The sequence below is a fragment of the Dendropsophus ebraccatus genome, chromosome 4 (assembly GCF_027789765.1).
Source record: "Dendropsophus ebraccatus isolate aDenEbr1 chromosome 4, aDenEbr1.pat, whole genome shotgun sequence".
Lineage (NCBI taxonomy): Eukaryota > Metazoa > Chordata > Amphibia > Anura > Hylidae > Dendropsophus > Dendropsophus ebraccatus.
Genome location: NC_091457.1, coordinates 30687379 through 30703572, shown reverse-complemented (window position 1 = coordinate 30703572; position 16194 = coordinate 30687379). Strand labels below are relative to the sequence as shown.

The window sequence follows — 16194 nt, the reverse complement described above, 5'->3', positions numbered from 1 at the left end:
TTGAGTGCTTTTGAACATGGCATGGTTGTTGGTGCCAGAAGGGCTGGTCTGAGTATTTCAGAAACTGCTGATCTACTGGGATTTTCACGCACAACCATCTCTAGGGTTTACAGAGAATGGTCCGAAAAATAAAAAACATCCAGTGAGCGGCAGTTCTGTGGGCGGAAATGCCTTGTTGATGCCAGAGGTCAGAGGAGAATGGGCAGACTGTTTCGAGCTGATAGAAAGGCAACAGTGACTCAAATAGCCAACCGTTACAACCAAGGTAGGCAGAAGAGCATCTCTGAACGCACAGTACGTCGAACTTTGAGGCAGATGGGCTACAGCAGCAGAAGACCACACCGGGTGCCACTCCTTTCAGCTAAGAACAGGAAACTGAGGCTACAATTTGCACAAGCTCATCGAAATTGGACAGTAGAAGATTGGAAAAACGTTGCCCTGGTCTGATGAGTCTCGATTTCTGCTGCGACATTCGGATGGTAGGGTCAGAATTTGGCGTCAACAACATGAAAGCATGGATCCATCCTGCCTTGTATCAACGGTTCAGGCTGGTGGTGGTGGTGTCATGGTGTGGGGAATATTTTCTTGGCACTCTTTGGGCCCCTTGGTACCAATTGAGCATCGTTGCAACGCCACAGCCTACCTGAGTATTGTTGCTGACCATGTCCATCCCTTTATGACCACAATGTACCCAACATCTGATGGCTACTTTCAGCAGGATAATGCGCCCTGTCATAAAGCTAGAATCATCTCAGACTGGTATCTTGAACATGACAATAAGTTCACTGTACTCAAATGGCCTCCACAGTCACCAGATCTCAATCCAATAGAGCATCTTTGGGATGTGGTGGAACGGGAGATTTGCATCATGGATGTGCAGCCGACAAATCTGCGGCAACTGTGTGATGCCATCATGTCAATATGGACCAAAATCTCTGAGGAATGCTTCCAGCACCTTGTTGAATCTATGCCACGAAGAATTGAGGCAGTTCTGAAGGCAAAAGGGGGTCCAACCCGTTACTAGCATGGTGTACCTAATAAAGTGGCCGGTGTGTGTGTGTGTGTATATATATATATATATATATATATATATATATATATATATATGAGAGAGAGAAAGAGAGCGAAACGCTCATCTCAACAAAGCTAAGTTCTTGGCTTGCTTAGCACTCTGCTCATCAAGCCATTTGCCTGTCAGCGCTGCTCTGCTCCCTGCCACCCCTCCCAGGAAAAGCTGGATCCAATCCTGGGAAAATTCTCTTAGTTTTTCAGGATTGGATCCAGCTTTTCCCTGGCAACCCAGGGTGAAGCAACGGGGAGTGGAGCAGCGCTGAAAGGCAATTGGCTTGATGAACAGAGCGCTGCGCCAGCGATTGGCTCATCTCTAATAAATATATACACACAGTATATATACACACACACATACAGTATATACACATACATACAGTATATACATGATGTGTGTAGAGGCCAGGCTTGTATAAAAGGCCCCAGGCCTCCCCATACCCCTGTTGCTGGGCCTCTCCCCTCCATCCAGCCAGGCACAGCTCTGCCTCATCTATGAGAGGAAGCTCACATCACGCACATCATGGCTGCCCTCCATCCCAGTGATGTCCACACACACATCATACATAACACTGTCCCCAGCATCCTCCTCAGGGGGTAAGGGGAGCACTGCTGCATCAGATTCTGGAGGCTGGGAAAGCTGGGTGACAGGTAATGATCAGCCAATATCCTCCTATTTACACTCTGCCCGGTTGTTTAGTAAGAAAGGAACAACAGAATGGCCATACAGAACACTAGGAAAGCTGGGTGACCGGCAGTAGTGGTCAGCAGACCAAAGAGAAAACACAGTATAGTAATTACTAGCAATGGATTTCATATTTCCTACTCATATCTCAGCATTTCTGCAGCAGCCTGTATCTCAGCTTCCTCAGGCCTGCAGCAGCCTGTATCTCCGCTTCCTCGTGCCTGCAGCAGCCTGTATCTCAGCTTCCTCATGCCTGCAGCAGCCTGTATCTTAGCTTCCTCATGCCTGCAGCAGCCAGTATCTCAGCTTCCTCATGCCTGCAGCAGCCTGTATCTCAGCTTCCTCATGCCTGCAGCAGCCTGTATCTCAGCTTCCTCATGCCTGCAGCAGCCTGTATCTCAGCCTACTCATGCCTGCAGCACTCTGTATCTCAGCTTCCTCATGCTGCAGCCCTACCAGGATGAGCTCCATCTCCTCCCTCCAGAACATGACTGTAAGAGCGTCCCTGCCGGCCCGAGGCTCCTCCCCCACTGCGGACGGTGTACTTGGTGCTGAGCTGTGCAGTGCTGGGCACAGTGGTCCGTTGTTAGGAGCCCAGGCTGTGAGTATGGAGCGCTGATCCCCTCCTCCTGCCTCCTCACAGGAGGATGAGAGAGACATGGTGCCGCCCCCGGCCTGCCACACACTGCCCCCCTGTGGTGGAGGACACCCACTGCAGCTTCTGACACAGAGACCCGAGTCCAGGAGCTGTGCGGAGTGATATGTCACCTGCAGCTGTAATGTGTAGCAGCCAATAGGGAGGAGGTGATGGCGGGAATACGAGGTCTCCTCCACGCAGCATCTCTGTAGTGTCCTCTGGCAGAAACACAGCACATCTAACTTCTATTTGTTGTTAGATGTGCTGTGCAGCTCTCTGCCGGAGCGCCCCCTAGCTGGCCGGGAGTGAGGCGCCCTGTGCAAGCGCACAGGTCGCACACCCCAAAGGCCGGCCCTGTAGGCCGTGGTGTGACAGAGTTACTTTGGATGAGAGGAATCTTAACGGAAAATGAGGGTAGTAGTTCCCTGAGAATGATGCTGGGCGGAATAGACTGAATAGAATACTTGCTGTTGGTGATGATGAGAGAAGTAGTGACTGAAGAACTACACCCAGATCTTGAATAAACAGGAGTGGACCGGAATCTGTCTCTAGAACAGGGGAGCGAATCACCCTGAGTTGCGGCCTTGCTTGGAAGCAGCAGAGCATGTTCTCCCCAGTGGCGGATTAAATGTACCCTGGGCCCCGGGCTGTCCACCCAACCTGGGCCCCCCCCCCCAGCCACCCCAGCAGGCTGTGTGGGGTATATAAGAATACATAGGTCTGAGGGGATCAGTATATAGAAGTGACCCCAGAACATCACTAATAGGGGATAGGGGGGGTGTTTTTGTTCTATCCCCTATTAGTGATGTTCTGGGGTCACTTCCCTGCACTGAGCCCCCACAGATCTATGTATTCTTATATGCCACAAAGAATCCAGTGTATGATGCACCTAGGACCAAACTACAACAGCTACATGCACTACAACTCCCAGCATGTACTGACAGTCTGCAGCCCTCATAATATGCTGGGAGTTGTAGTGCCTGCAGTTTGTAGTTGGGTTCTAGTTTAAAAGTTTTCGCTAGTGTACTGTAGTGACCCCGGGGCTGTGTCAGTACACTACCGCAAACAAAACACTGACCCATTTAGACCCCAATGGTACACAGGCTCTGCACACTATAGGGCTGGGTTCACACTATGTATATTTCAGTCAGTATTGTGGTCCTCATAGCAACCAAAACCAGGAGTGGATAGAAAACACAGAAAGGCTCTGTTGACACAATGTTGTAATTGAGTGGATGGCCGTCATATAACAGTAAATAACGTCCATTATTTCAATATAACAGCCATTGTTTTAAAATAACAGCAAATATTTGCCATTAAATGGCGGCCATCCACTCAATTACAACATTGTGTGAACAGAGCCTTTCTGTGTTTTCTATCCACTCCTGGTTTTGGTTGCTATGAGGACCACAATACTGACTGAAATATACTGTGTGTGAGCCCAGCCTATAAGTGATTACAGTGCAGTTACTAATGACTCACAGGTGACGTCTTCTCCGATTGCCGTCCGCTCACTTTTTCCTTTCCTCTCTATTTGGCGCAGCATCATGAAGACTTCTCCGGCCCCAACTCAACTGCAGGCGGGGAGCTGGGGGTGACTGGGGAAGGGAGGCAGCTGGGGCGACAGGGGGAGAAGCTGGGGCAAATGAGGCCGGGGAGGGGGGGGGGGAAGCTGGGAAGGCAGGGAAGCAGCAGGGGGTGAACATGATGGGGGTAGCAGCAGGGGGAGAAGATGATGGGGGTAGCAGCAGGGGGAAAAGATGATGAAGGGTAGCAGCGGGAGGAGAAGATGATGAAGGGTAGCAGCAGGGGGAAAAGATGATGGGGGTAGCAGCAGGGGGAGAAGATGATGGGGGTGGCAGCAGGAGGAGAAGATGATGAAGGGTAGCAGCAGGGGGAGAAGATGATGAAGGGTAGCAGCAGGGGGAGAAGATGATGGGGGTGGCAGCAGATGATGAAGGGTAGCAGCAGGGGGAGAAGATGATGGGGGTGGCAGCAGGGGAGAAGATGATGGGGGTGGCAGCAGGGGGAGAAGATGATGGGGGTAGCAGCAGGAGTAGAAGATGATGGGGGTGGCAGCAGGGGGAGAAGATGATGGGGGTGGCAGCAGGGGGAGAAGATGATGGGGGTGGCAGCAGGGGGAGAAGATGATGGGGTTAGCAGCAGGGGGAGAAGATGATGGGGGTAGCAGCAGGGGGAGAAGATGATGGGGGTAGCAGCAGGGGGAGAAGATGATGGGGGTAGCAGCAGGGGGAGAAGATGATGGGGGTAGCAGCAGGGGGAGAAGATGATGGGGGTAGCAGCAGGGGGAGAAGATGATGGGGGTATCAGCAGGGGAGAAGATGATGGGGGTAGCAGCAGGGGGAGAAGATGATGGGGGTGGCAGCAGGGGGAGATGATGGGGGTAGCAGCAGGGGGAGAAGATGATGGGGGTGGCAACAGGGGGAGATAATGGGGGTATCAGCAGGGGGAGAAGATGATGGGGGTAGCAGCAGGGGGAGAAGATGATGGGGGTGGCAGCAGGGGGAGAAGATGATGGGGGGGTAGCAGCAGAGGGAGAAGATGATGGGGGTATCAGCAGGGGGAGAAGATGATGGGGTAGCAGCAGGGGGAGAAGATGATGGGGGTATCAGCAGGGGGAGAAGATGATGGGGGTATCAGCAGGGGGAGAAGATGATGGGGGTAGCAGAAGGGGGAGAAGATGATGGGGGTATCAGCAGGAGGAGAAGATGATGGGGGGTAGCAGAAGGGGGAGAAGATGATGGGGGTGGCAGCAGGGGGGAGAAGATGATGGGGGTGGCAGCAGGGGAAGAAGATGATGGGGGTATCAGCAGGGAGAGAAGATGATAGGGTAGCAGCAGGGGAGAAGATGATGGGGGTATCAGCAGGGGGAGAAGATGATGGGGGTAGCAGCAGGGGGAGAAGATGATGGGGGTAGCAGCAGGGGGAGAAGATGGGGCGGCATGGAGAGCAGCTAAGGGGCAAGGGGTACAGCCGGGTGGCAGGGGGTATATTCGGGCGGCAGGGAGCCAGGGTGAGCTTCCGGCAGAGAGAGCAGGCCGGAAGCTCACAGTGCAGCCCCGCGGTGCCCGAACTTCTCTGCTTGGCGGCGCGCAGGATGTGACGTCATCACGCCGCCAGGAGAGAAGTACGGGCACCGCAAAGACGGCAAGGAGAGAGGGGGCGGTGCCGCGGCGGACTCCGACGACAGCACGCCACAGCAGAACATCACTCGGGGGCCCATTGGGCCCCGAAAGTGATGTGCTGCTGGCGCTGCTATGCAAGATCTTAATGTGGGCGGCGCGGGCCCCCCCGGAGCCTTGGGCCCCGGGCGGCCGCCCAAACCGCCCACATTATAATCCGCCATTGTTCTCCCCCCTAAAGGTGGAGGAGAGAACAACACTACCTCCTCTCTTGAGGGTAGAGAGAAGACGACCGAGGTAGAAGGGAAGTGACTAACTGACCCCAGCCAAAAGCTCCACAGCTATTGGGGTTACTATGGCACCCGGGGAGTCACATGACACTGGCCAGTTGCATCATCACACCATTAAATAACAGGCAAATGTATATGCATAGAGAAATATGAGAAATACCAGACTTGAACACTGGGGGCGACATAACACAACTAGTTTGCAGTGGCCATTAACTCTTTCCAGTACAGGCACAAGTGAAATACTGATATACACAGAGACACATAGAGAGATGGAGAAACACAAAAAGAAATCTTCTGTACTGGGACAGTGCACTGGAGTGATTCTAGTGACCCCCACCTGCCTGATAATCGAGGACTCTTAGGGTACGTTCACACTTACCGGATCCGCAGCGTATTTTCTGCTGCGGATCCGCTGGCGGATTTCATTTAAATAATTGCGGATCATGTAGGTGTGAACGCACCCTTATACTAGAATTTAGGATTGTGTGCTGGTACAGCATGTGACGTGCGGCTCTAATTATTCTTAAGCTAAGGGGATCAATAAGGCCATCAACTTATGCAAGTGCCCTAAAAAGGTGTATGACTACTAAAGGTCGCTTATAGTATTCCCCCGTTCCCCCCGTGTCAGATTTTTATGACATCTTTGTCTGGTCCCAGACAAATATGCTATCTTTATGGGGTGTTGAGGGATACGTTTTTAAAAGTGTCCTCATTACAAACCTTTTCGAAATGGGAGCATATAGTGGGAGATCCAGAAATAGCTGGTAAAATTTTGGGGGGTTAGCAAAAATGAGAGCCTGTGTGATAAACGAGCATTGGAGAGAAACTTACTTTAGAATAATTCAATGGGCAATTTATGGGTGGTGCATTGGATTACCAGCATAACTTGTTCTGGGACTGTGTTTGTAATTCAAATCACTCTTAAACCAAAGCAAATTTTCCCATAACAAAACATTGAAATGCAGAAAATTGGTTCCCCACCCCAAAAATAATGATTTATTCTGAATAACATGTAAAACAAATGAAACAAACATTCAGAAACAGCTGAATATCTCATATTATAAGTTACTGTACAGTATAATGTCTAGGAAGTGCACAGAGCTGAAAATACAGCCGCAGTTTGTAGATACAGGATGGAACTGCAGATCCCCATAATGCAGTAGCGTAGTACAACAGGCTAGAAGCAGGGCTGCTGTCAGAGGTCTGGGTGGTCACATGACAGCAGTGAGGAAGGGGGTGTGTTCAGCATAGACCAATGAGGAAGTGATAATCACAGAGCTGTGCAGGAAGACAGTGACAGAAACTTTTCTATACAGCAGTGTGAATGGCTAAGTGTGAGTGCAGGCACATTATAGCAGGAATGGAGAGGATAGGAAACACAAGGGCGGACAGAGCCTGCAGGGAGGATGAAGGAATGAGCAGGACATATGTGGGCACATAATACAGAACTCTCTGTGAGGGGGGTGACAGCTCTGCCAGAGGTGGATCTGCCATGATTTGGAAGTTGAGGGAGACTTCCTGGCTCAGAGTATAGTGCTGTAGACCACACTATGCAGACCATGCCCCTCCCCCCCTCCCCCTCCCAACCTGTACAGTGAGCTCTTAAACCAAAGCAATGCTCTTAAACCAAGTTACAATTTTCAAAACCTGTGAGCTCTTCTTGCAAAACGCTCTTAATCCAAGTTACTTTTAAACCAAGGTACCACTGTAATAGATTGAGTATTAGAACCTGAAGCTAATGGTTTAGATGGTATCCTATGGGCACTTTTAATCATAAATACAGTGGTACTTCGGTTTAAGAGTAACTTTGATTGAGAACGTTTTGCAAGAAGAGCTCACAGTTTTTCAAAATTGTAACTTGGTGTAAGAGCACTGCTTTGGTTTAAGAGCTCAATGTACTGGGTAGGCAAGGGGGATGGTCTGCAGCACTGTATTCTGACCCAGGAGGTCTTCCTCACCTTCCAAATCGTGGCAGATCCACTTCATGCTGGGTCTTGGATCAGGGGACAGGACTGTAGAGGTAAATAGCTCTTCATAGCTATAGCTCCTCTCTTCCTGGACAGAGAGTGCTTCATGTATGTGCCCTCATTCCTTCATGCTCCCTGCAGTCTGTCAGCCCTCGTGTTTCCCATCCTCTCCATTCCTGCTATAATGTGCCTGCACTTACACTCAGCTATTTACACAGCTGTATAGATCCGCGACCACAGACTATTTTAGGGGACATCGAACTCTATTCAGATGATCCACAATTCAGATTGCCACGATTTGCCCCGTGATCCACGCTGCAGAAAATAGAACATGTCCTAGTGCGGAGGGTGGAATGTGATATGAACTGCCTAGTAGAAGTCTATGGGATTCGTGTTTTAACTGATTCTACGCATGCCACATCTGTGGAATCTGTGAAAAAGAGGGATCTCGGCAGCTAATTTGGCCCCGCACGTGTCCCCAATTGCCTTGTTCCCCCAGCTCCCAACACATGGTCCCTGTGCAGGATATGTGGGGGAGCAGTATATTGGGGTGTCCAGAAGCCAGAGCCCCCACTGGGTGAAGACAGCAGCCTGGAGGGCCCCCCTACCGGGCCTTGTTACTTTTATACCGACATATTTAAGCCAGCGCCACACAGCAGGTAGGGAGTTACAAGTCCCAAGTCAGATCCTTCTAGGTGTCATCTCAGTAGTGATGTATGCTGGTATTTATAGTCCCACTACATCTACAGTATGTTCCCTTGCTGGCCATAGCATGCTATATTAGCAGATTTGAGTCAGTGCAGCTAATGGAATGTATCATTGAAATTAACACTATTATAAACTAGCACTGTATAATTTGCACAGATCCATGGAAAACATGAACACGGATTCAATCACAGATGGTTTTCCACGGATCACGTATCTAGCAAATCAGAGCCCTTAAAAAAATCACTGGATGTGTGAATGAGGCCTTAATTGCAAACCAAAATAGTACCGAGCAACAACTATTTCTCACAAAAGAACAAGACCAAACAATGAGCAGTGTCGGACTGGGGTATCTGGGGGCCACAATAGGAAATGATCCTGGGGGCTCACCAATAAAGACCCAGTGAGAAATGGCATGTCAGTCAGTGTTTGTGCAGGTTCTAAAGCTGGGGGCCCATCGGAGGATGCTACAGTCCTGTGGTGGGCCCGTCCGAAACTGACAATGAGTAACAGTTATTTCTCAATAAAGTCCAAGCTGTTATAGGGAACAACTGTAATTTATCACTGAAGTACAGGACCAGCCTATAAAAAAAGTTATAGTTATTAGTTGTAGTCATTTCTCACTAAATTAAAAGACGAAACGGTAATGGGCGACAGATATTTTTCACTATTCACAATTTTTTTTTTACCAAACAGGAAATGAGAAACGGGTATTTTTCCCTTTAGTGCAATACAGTAAGTAGTGACTATAATTTCTCAAGAACAGTAAACAATAAGAACAGTAGAAAACAATAATTACCCACTACAGTGCAAAGGGAACAGTAACGAGTAACGATTATTTCTCACTAAAGTGCAGGACCAAAAAAAAAATTGCAAGGCCGAGCAGTAATAAGCAATGGCTAATTCTCAATAAAATGCCGAGCAGAACAATGATGAGCAACAGGTATTTCTCACTAAAGTGCAGGGCAGAACGGTAATGAACAACAGTTATTTCTCACTAAAAGTGCAGGGCAGGACAATTGTGAGTGACTCTTATCTCTCACTAATGTACAAGGCAGAGCAAGAATTAGCAAAGTTAATTCTCACTAAAGTGCAGGGCAAAGCATAAATGAGCAGCAGTTAGAACAGCGTGATGTTTAATATGCCGAACAAATCTAAGAATATTTCTATCACTGAAACACTAAAGTGCTATGTACAGCAATGTACGAGTATATAATAGTGAAACAAAAGTTACAGGTTCAATAGTAATTGGCAGCAAAGCTATGCAACGACTCCTAAGGCAGATAAGTCCACCGACTTATAAATATGTTAAAGGACCAAATATAATATGTTACAAACGAATACCACTTATTTCACCAGAGGTTGAGCTTCAGAGTTTGGGACCAAAGTACCCTTAAGAATAAACAGACTTTCACCACTCTTCAGCCCAAGCCTGGACTGTTTTCTTTTTTTTTTTTTCCTTGTAATTCTTCTACCACTCCTACCTCACGAAAGTTCCACTTAACCTGACCCCCCTAAAGCAGTTTTATCTTTAAACACCCACTCCCTTTTCACACTGACTCCGATGTCCTGTCGGCAACTCAGCAGTCCCTCTCTTACAGAAACTAAATCGTTGGACCTGGCAACCTCTTGCCTTTCACCTGGCTTCCATCCTTGACATCCATCTTATGGCACCCGATAAACAGCTCCGTCCCTCCTCATGGTCCCCACACTTTCGACAGCTCCTGCTCGACTCCCTGATCCCTCCTTCATGTGGCTCATCATCTCGTCTTCCTCAGCTGCCTCTCATCCTTGTTCCTGTTACATACAAAGTTCCAACAAAATTATTATTATGATGGTGCTGCACGGTGGAGTTCCTACACCCCTACATGCTCCTCCTGGACTGAGTGAAGTCTGCAGCATGGTAATTTGTGTTGCTGGCACACAACATTGTGGTTTTATGGTTTTACACATGCACACATTTGTGCCCATGTTATGGCTGCAAGTTTCAGCCTCGGAAGTAATCACCAAAGTAATTAAAAAGGCTGTCCGTTTAGACCTGCAGTTGGGCCAGGTCTTCCAACCATAATACTATTATGCTTATGTGACTACATACTAAAAACATTACTTATACAGAGAGCTAAGAAAAAGTATTTAGAATAACTTAGAATTTAAGCAATTTTTCTTAACAGGGAAACATCTTAAAGTGTAGCCAGCCTTCAACTACTTCCTGCTGGTTTATGTTCTATAACCCTCTGTCATCTGTTATTGTTACGCCGCCATTTAATGTCAAATATTTGCTGTTATTTCAAAACAGCGGCTGTTATATTGAAATAATAGCAGTTATTTACTGTTATATGGCGGCCATCCACTCAATTTCAACATTGTGTGGACAGAGCCTTTCTGTGTTTTTAATCCACTCCTGTTTTTGGTTGCAATATGAGGACCACAATACTGACTGAAATATACGTAGTGTGAACGCAGCCTCAGTCTGGAATGATGGGACAGCTCAATAGACCAACTGTACTCTCTTGCTGCTCAACTCTGCTTTAGAGTTGTCATTAACAGCAATATAAGCTTTCACTGAGCTGTTGTGCACTCTTCTTCGATTTCCCTGTCACTGTATTTGTAAAAAATACATTTTGTACAATCCTTTACCTTGTACACATCATGTCTAATCTGTATACTTTTTTTTATCCTTAGTTCAGTGCCCAATCGCTCAGACACTCTCGGAGGCGGCGGCTTACTGTGGAGGACTTCAACCGAGCACTGCGCTGGAGTAATGTTGAGGTACTGTGATAATGTAATATACTGAGAATCAAATGAATCTTAGTTAAAGACTTGAAAAGGAACCTATCATCACTTTAAAGGGGTATTCCACCAATAATCTGAGCTGGGTTAGCGAGTATAACCCTGCCCATTGAAGAGATGGAGGACATGTTCAGTGGGCCATGCCTTCAGGAAGCTGAGCAGAGTTTTTGTGACTACATTTTCTCCATCTGTGCAGTGTTCTGGGTTGTAATTTTAACCGGGCCCACTACAGAGACATAAGAAACATGATCTAAGTGCCTAATCATTTCTCTGGGTTTGTATGTGGTCCCCTTCCCTCTGCGTCCACTTTCCCTTGCGTCTCCTTCCCTCTCCGCCCCTTCATCCCTTTCACCTCCGTTCATCCCCCTCTGTCCTCGGTTAGGAGGAGCACAAAGTGTCCCCTCTACTGCCAACTTGGGGGAGGGAGACCCTCATAATGTGGTGAGTGTGCTGTGTTTGGGGGGCTCCGGGTGTGAGCGTTTTGTGTGTGCTGCCTGTGGCGTGCTGGCGCTAGGCCTGAGGAGACTGGGGAGTAGTGGGGGGCTGTTCTGGACACTGTGCTGATCAGTCTCTGACTGCTGGGCACTGTGCTTCTGTGGCATTAGGCTTCTCTCTGGGTGCTGAGTACTGTGCTTCTGTGCTATTACACCTATCTCTGCTGGGCACTGTGGTGCTGTGGCATCAGTCCCCTTTCTGACTGCTGGGCACTGCACTGCTGTGGCATTAGAACACTCTCTTCTGGGCACTGTGGTGCTGTGGCATCAGTCCCCTTTCTGACTGCGGGGCACTGCACTGCTGTGGCATTAGAACACTCTCTCCTGGGCACTGTGGTGCTGTGGCATCACTCCCCTTTCTGACTGCTGGGCACTGCACTGCTGTGGCATTAGAACACTCTCTTCTGGGCACTGTGGTGCTGTGGCATCAGTCCCCTTTCTGGCTACTGGGCACTGTGCTGTTGTGGCATTAGAACACTCTCTGCTGAGCACTGTTCTGCTGTGGCAGCAGTCCCCTCTCTGCTGGGCACTGTGCTGTTGTGGCATTAGAACACTCTCTGCTGAGCACTGTTCTGCTGTGGCAGCAGTCCCCTCTCTGCTGGGCACTGTGCTGTTGTGGCATTAGAACTCTCTCTGCTGAGCACTGTTCTACTGTATCATCAGTCCCCTCTCTGCTGGGCACTGTGCTGCTCTGGCATTAGAACTCTCTCTGTTGAGCACTGTTCTGCTGTGGAATCAGTCCCTTCTCTGGATTTCTCACTAAAGAGGATTTCTGTCTCGGTTTTCTATGAATCCCCATAGAAAACCTCTCCTGCCCTGTACAGTCCCTGTCTCGGCCAGAGATGTCAGCAGAGAGCACTGTCAGACTGAAAATAAAACAGCATTTCCTACATGACATACAGCAGCTAATAAATATGGGAAGACTTAAGATTTTTTAATAGAAGTAAATTACAAATCTATATAACTTTCTGACACTAGTTGATTTAAAAGAAAAAGTAGTACCCCTTTAAAGCTGTCTAAATTAGAATCCATCAGGATGGTCCTTCCTCCCAGTTCTACCAAACTTGATTGATAGATCTGCCAGAAATATAGAGCTCTATCAGTCAAGGTGAGCGGGCAGACAGAAGCACCGCTAAAATTCCTTTTAAATGGCTTATCCCAAGATTAAAAGTTATTCTGTATCCACAAAATAGGGGATAAGTAACCCGTGACAGCAGCAAGCATCCATCATACATTCAGATATTATAGTTAGCTAACCATATTGGTTACCAGAAGAGTGTCCGCTTTATCATACATATGAGAAGCAATGTTGTTTCCTGGGTTATTATCTATGAGCATTGTGCCTCTGTATTTTAGCCAATATATGGTCATGGATCCCCAGACCCAGTTTCATTCCGCACTGTTAGAGATGGTGACTGTCACTGTGCTGAGGATTGTGATGTAAATTTGGTGGAACTGGCATTAGCTACAAACATTCCCAAAGGAACTGCAGAAACCGCTGTAAGAGGTAAGAAGTCATCTTTCCTTCAGTGAGCTAACTTCACAATTTTGTAGAATAATGGTGGATCAAACGTAGGCACCAAAACCCTTTTTGAAAGCCAGGTTCAGATCTCCGAATTCAGAAGAAGACGCTGTCAGATTAGAAATCTTCTTTATTGTTTAAATGTGACTCGTTTCGGGGGTCCACCGCCCCCTTCATCAGACATAACATCTTCCTTTACCTCCATGCTTTTATGTACAGCATAATTGAATGACCCGGAACAGAATCACTGACCCTGGAGGTCACATGACATCACCCTCCATTCATCTCTTTAAAACATTCATCTCGTTAAAAACATTGTTCTCATTTAAAAACAGTAATACATCTTGCTGATATAAAGTAGTAAAAACAATATCAATATAAGAGATATATAGGATAATCTAAAAGGATTAACTTGTTCAAGTTTCATTCTAAGGGTGCCTTCACACCTACCGGATCCGCAGCGGATCTCACTTCTGCGGATTCGCAGCGAGAATTAGCTGCGGATCCAGTATCATTCACCCCTATGATAGCACATACTCGCAGCGGGGATTGACATCCCGCTGTGAATATGTGCATTAACCCCCCGCTGTCCGCAGCCCCGCCGCATCAGCCCATCCCCCGGCCGCATCCAGCATCCCGCATCCCCCATCCCCGGCGCATCCCCCCCATCCCCGGCCGCATCCTGCAGCCTGCCGCCGAGAGCTTACAGTACCTGCTCGGTGGCGCGGCTGCAGTGAGGCTGCCAGCTCCCGGTCCCGCTCAGATCAGCTGAGTGGGACTGGAGCCGGGAGCCTCACTTCAGCCGCTCTGCCGAGCAGGTAATTGTATGCTCTCGGCGGCGGGCTGCAGGATGCGGCCGGGGATTGGGGCATGCGGGCTGCAGAATGTGGCTGGGGATAGGGGGATGCGGCGGCGGGGCTGCGGACAGCGGGGGGTTAAAGCACATATTCACAGCGGGATGTCAATCCCGCTGCGAGTATGTGCTATCATAGGGGTGAATGGTACCGGATCCGCAGTGGTTCTCGCTTCGAATTCACAGAAGTGAGATCCGCTGCGGATCCGGTAGGTGTGAAGGCATTAAACTCATTAAAAGCCCCTTATTATGACTCTAACATGATCTGCACCTCCAGCTAAAACCATGTAGTTACTGTGGCTCAATGAAAAAGCACTTATCCATGATGAATCCATCCAAGCACCTCTGGGTTCACACCCCCGACTAAGGATGGTCCGAACCTGCCGAGGTTTGGGTTCGTACGAACCCGGACAATGATTCTTGCTGTCTTAAACCTCCGTGGAGAGGGTGGATAAAGCGGTCCTGGAATGATTGCCGAGAGTCCGGGTCGTACGAACCCGAAACTCGGCAGGTTCGGACCATCCTTATCCCCGACTGTTCAAACATGCATGAATGCACCCCTGCACCTCCCATAATAATAAATTATTTATTATAAAACCCTTGTTTTAAGAATTTTAAGACCTATAGTTAACCTTGAGGTTACCTGGTCAGCTAATTTGTAATAGTTTGTTTCTTTACTTTGATAAGTTGTCTTTGCCTTTTCCAGTTCACGTATCTTACCTAGACAGTAAAGGAAACCTGGAGCCACAGGGGACAGGTAAGTGTAGATATATTATTCCCTATGTATGTTTTTGGATAGTACTTTTTCTTATAATCTCCCTTCAGTTCCTGCTGCAGTCTCAATGCTAACAGATGACCTTTTGAAATATTATCAGCGTGTGACAAGAGCCGTGCTAGGCGATGATTTGCACCTTATGAAGGTACGCTTCAATGTCATGTATCCAACAGTAGAGAACATCTACCAGTAATTCACTAGGGATTTGTTAGCATTTTACTTTTTATTTAAACTCCTTTATTCATAATAGTTTATTTTTTCTATGTTCAATCCATTCCAGGTGGCACTTCAGGATTTGCAGATAAACTCGAAGATTGCTGCATTGTTGCCCTATTTTGTGTATGTTGTGAGTGGGGTGAGTATATACCTACCAATATTCTAGTGATCTGTCAGTAGTTTTGTTGCAGAATTTCTGTAATTTAAAATTAATTCCATTCATCAGAATGTACAAGGCTTCTGGCAAGCCCCTTTCAAATGAATGAGATAGTAACCAAAAAAAATTTCAGAAAATTCTGCCACATGTAAATTCACCATTATATCAAATGGATAACTTGTTCTAGTCATGTCATCTATTCCATGAATTCCAAGACTCCTTCATTTCTGTTTTTTAGTTAAAGGGGTTTTCCCAAAATACTTAGAAAATTGGGGATACATGTCTGATTGTGGGGTGTTCCGACCTCTGAGGATTCCCTGCGATGTCCAGAATGGGGCGTTGACTCTTACCACTAGGCTGGCACATGCTCCATTGCATTGTCTATGAGAACACTGAAGATTCCAAAGTTGGGGCCTATTCACGAGATTGTAAAAGGTCCCAGAGATCGCAGATGGTACCTCTCCCCAATGATCAGACACTTATGCCCTACTCTGTGGATAAGGGATATGAGTTTAGGGGCTGGTATGCCCCTTAAAACTCATCCCCATCAAATAATTAAAGGATATTTGTGAAAAAAAATATCCTATCCTTGTTGTTAATATTATAGGCATTAAAGGATTCGTTAACAGGGGACTATGCAATATGCTAATTTGCAGTAAACTAAGGTTAGAACCTCCTAACATGAAAGGGGTGTAATGCAGCCCATATTTTTGTATCAGTATCTCAGGAAGAATTGAATTGGTTTATTTGTGCAAGGTCAAGGACAGCCAGAGGCGGACTCCATTAACCCAGCTACATTAACAGAGCACTAGATTGCCAATCAGGGCAGTTTCTAGGTATTTTTGGCAACAGGGCAGTTCTTGATAAAAGATTCCCTACCATAGTAATAATGTCC

At 47.6% G+C, this 16194-nt stretch overlaps 1 protein-coding gene across 1 annotated transcript in view; it reads left to right on the top strand.

Annotated features, from left to right (window-relative positions):
• Positions 1 to 16194, top strand: part of TAF6L (TATA-box binding protein associated factor 6 like) — a 64141-nt gene that overhangs the window by 16426 nt on the left and 31521 nt on the right. The window contains exons 3-7 of the mRNA XM_069965419.1: positions 11175 to 11261; positions 13133 to 13283; positions 14858 to 14908; positions 14977 to 15071; positions 15207 to 15281. Coding sequence (XP_069821520.1) covers positions 11175 to 11261; positions 13133 to 13283; positions 14858 to 14908; positions 14977 to 15071; positions 15207 to 15281 — 459 coding nt within the window. The remainder of the gene's footprint in view (positions 1 to 11174; positions 11262 to 13132; positions 13284 to 14857; positions 14909 to 14976; positions 15072 to 15206; positions 15282 to 16194) is intronic.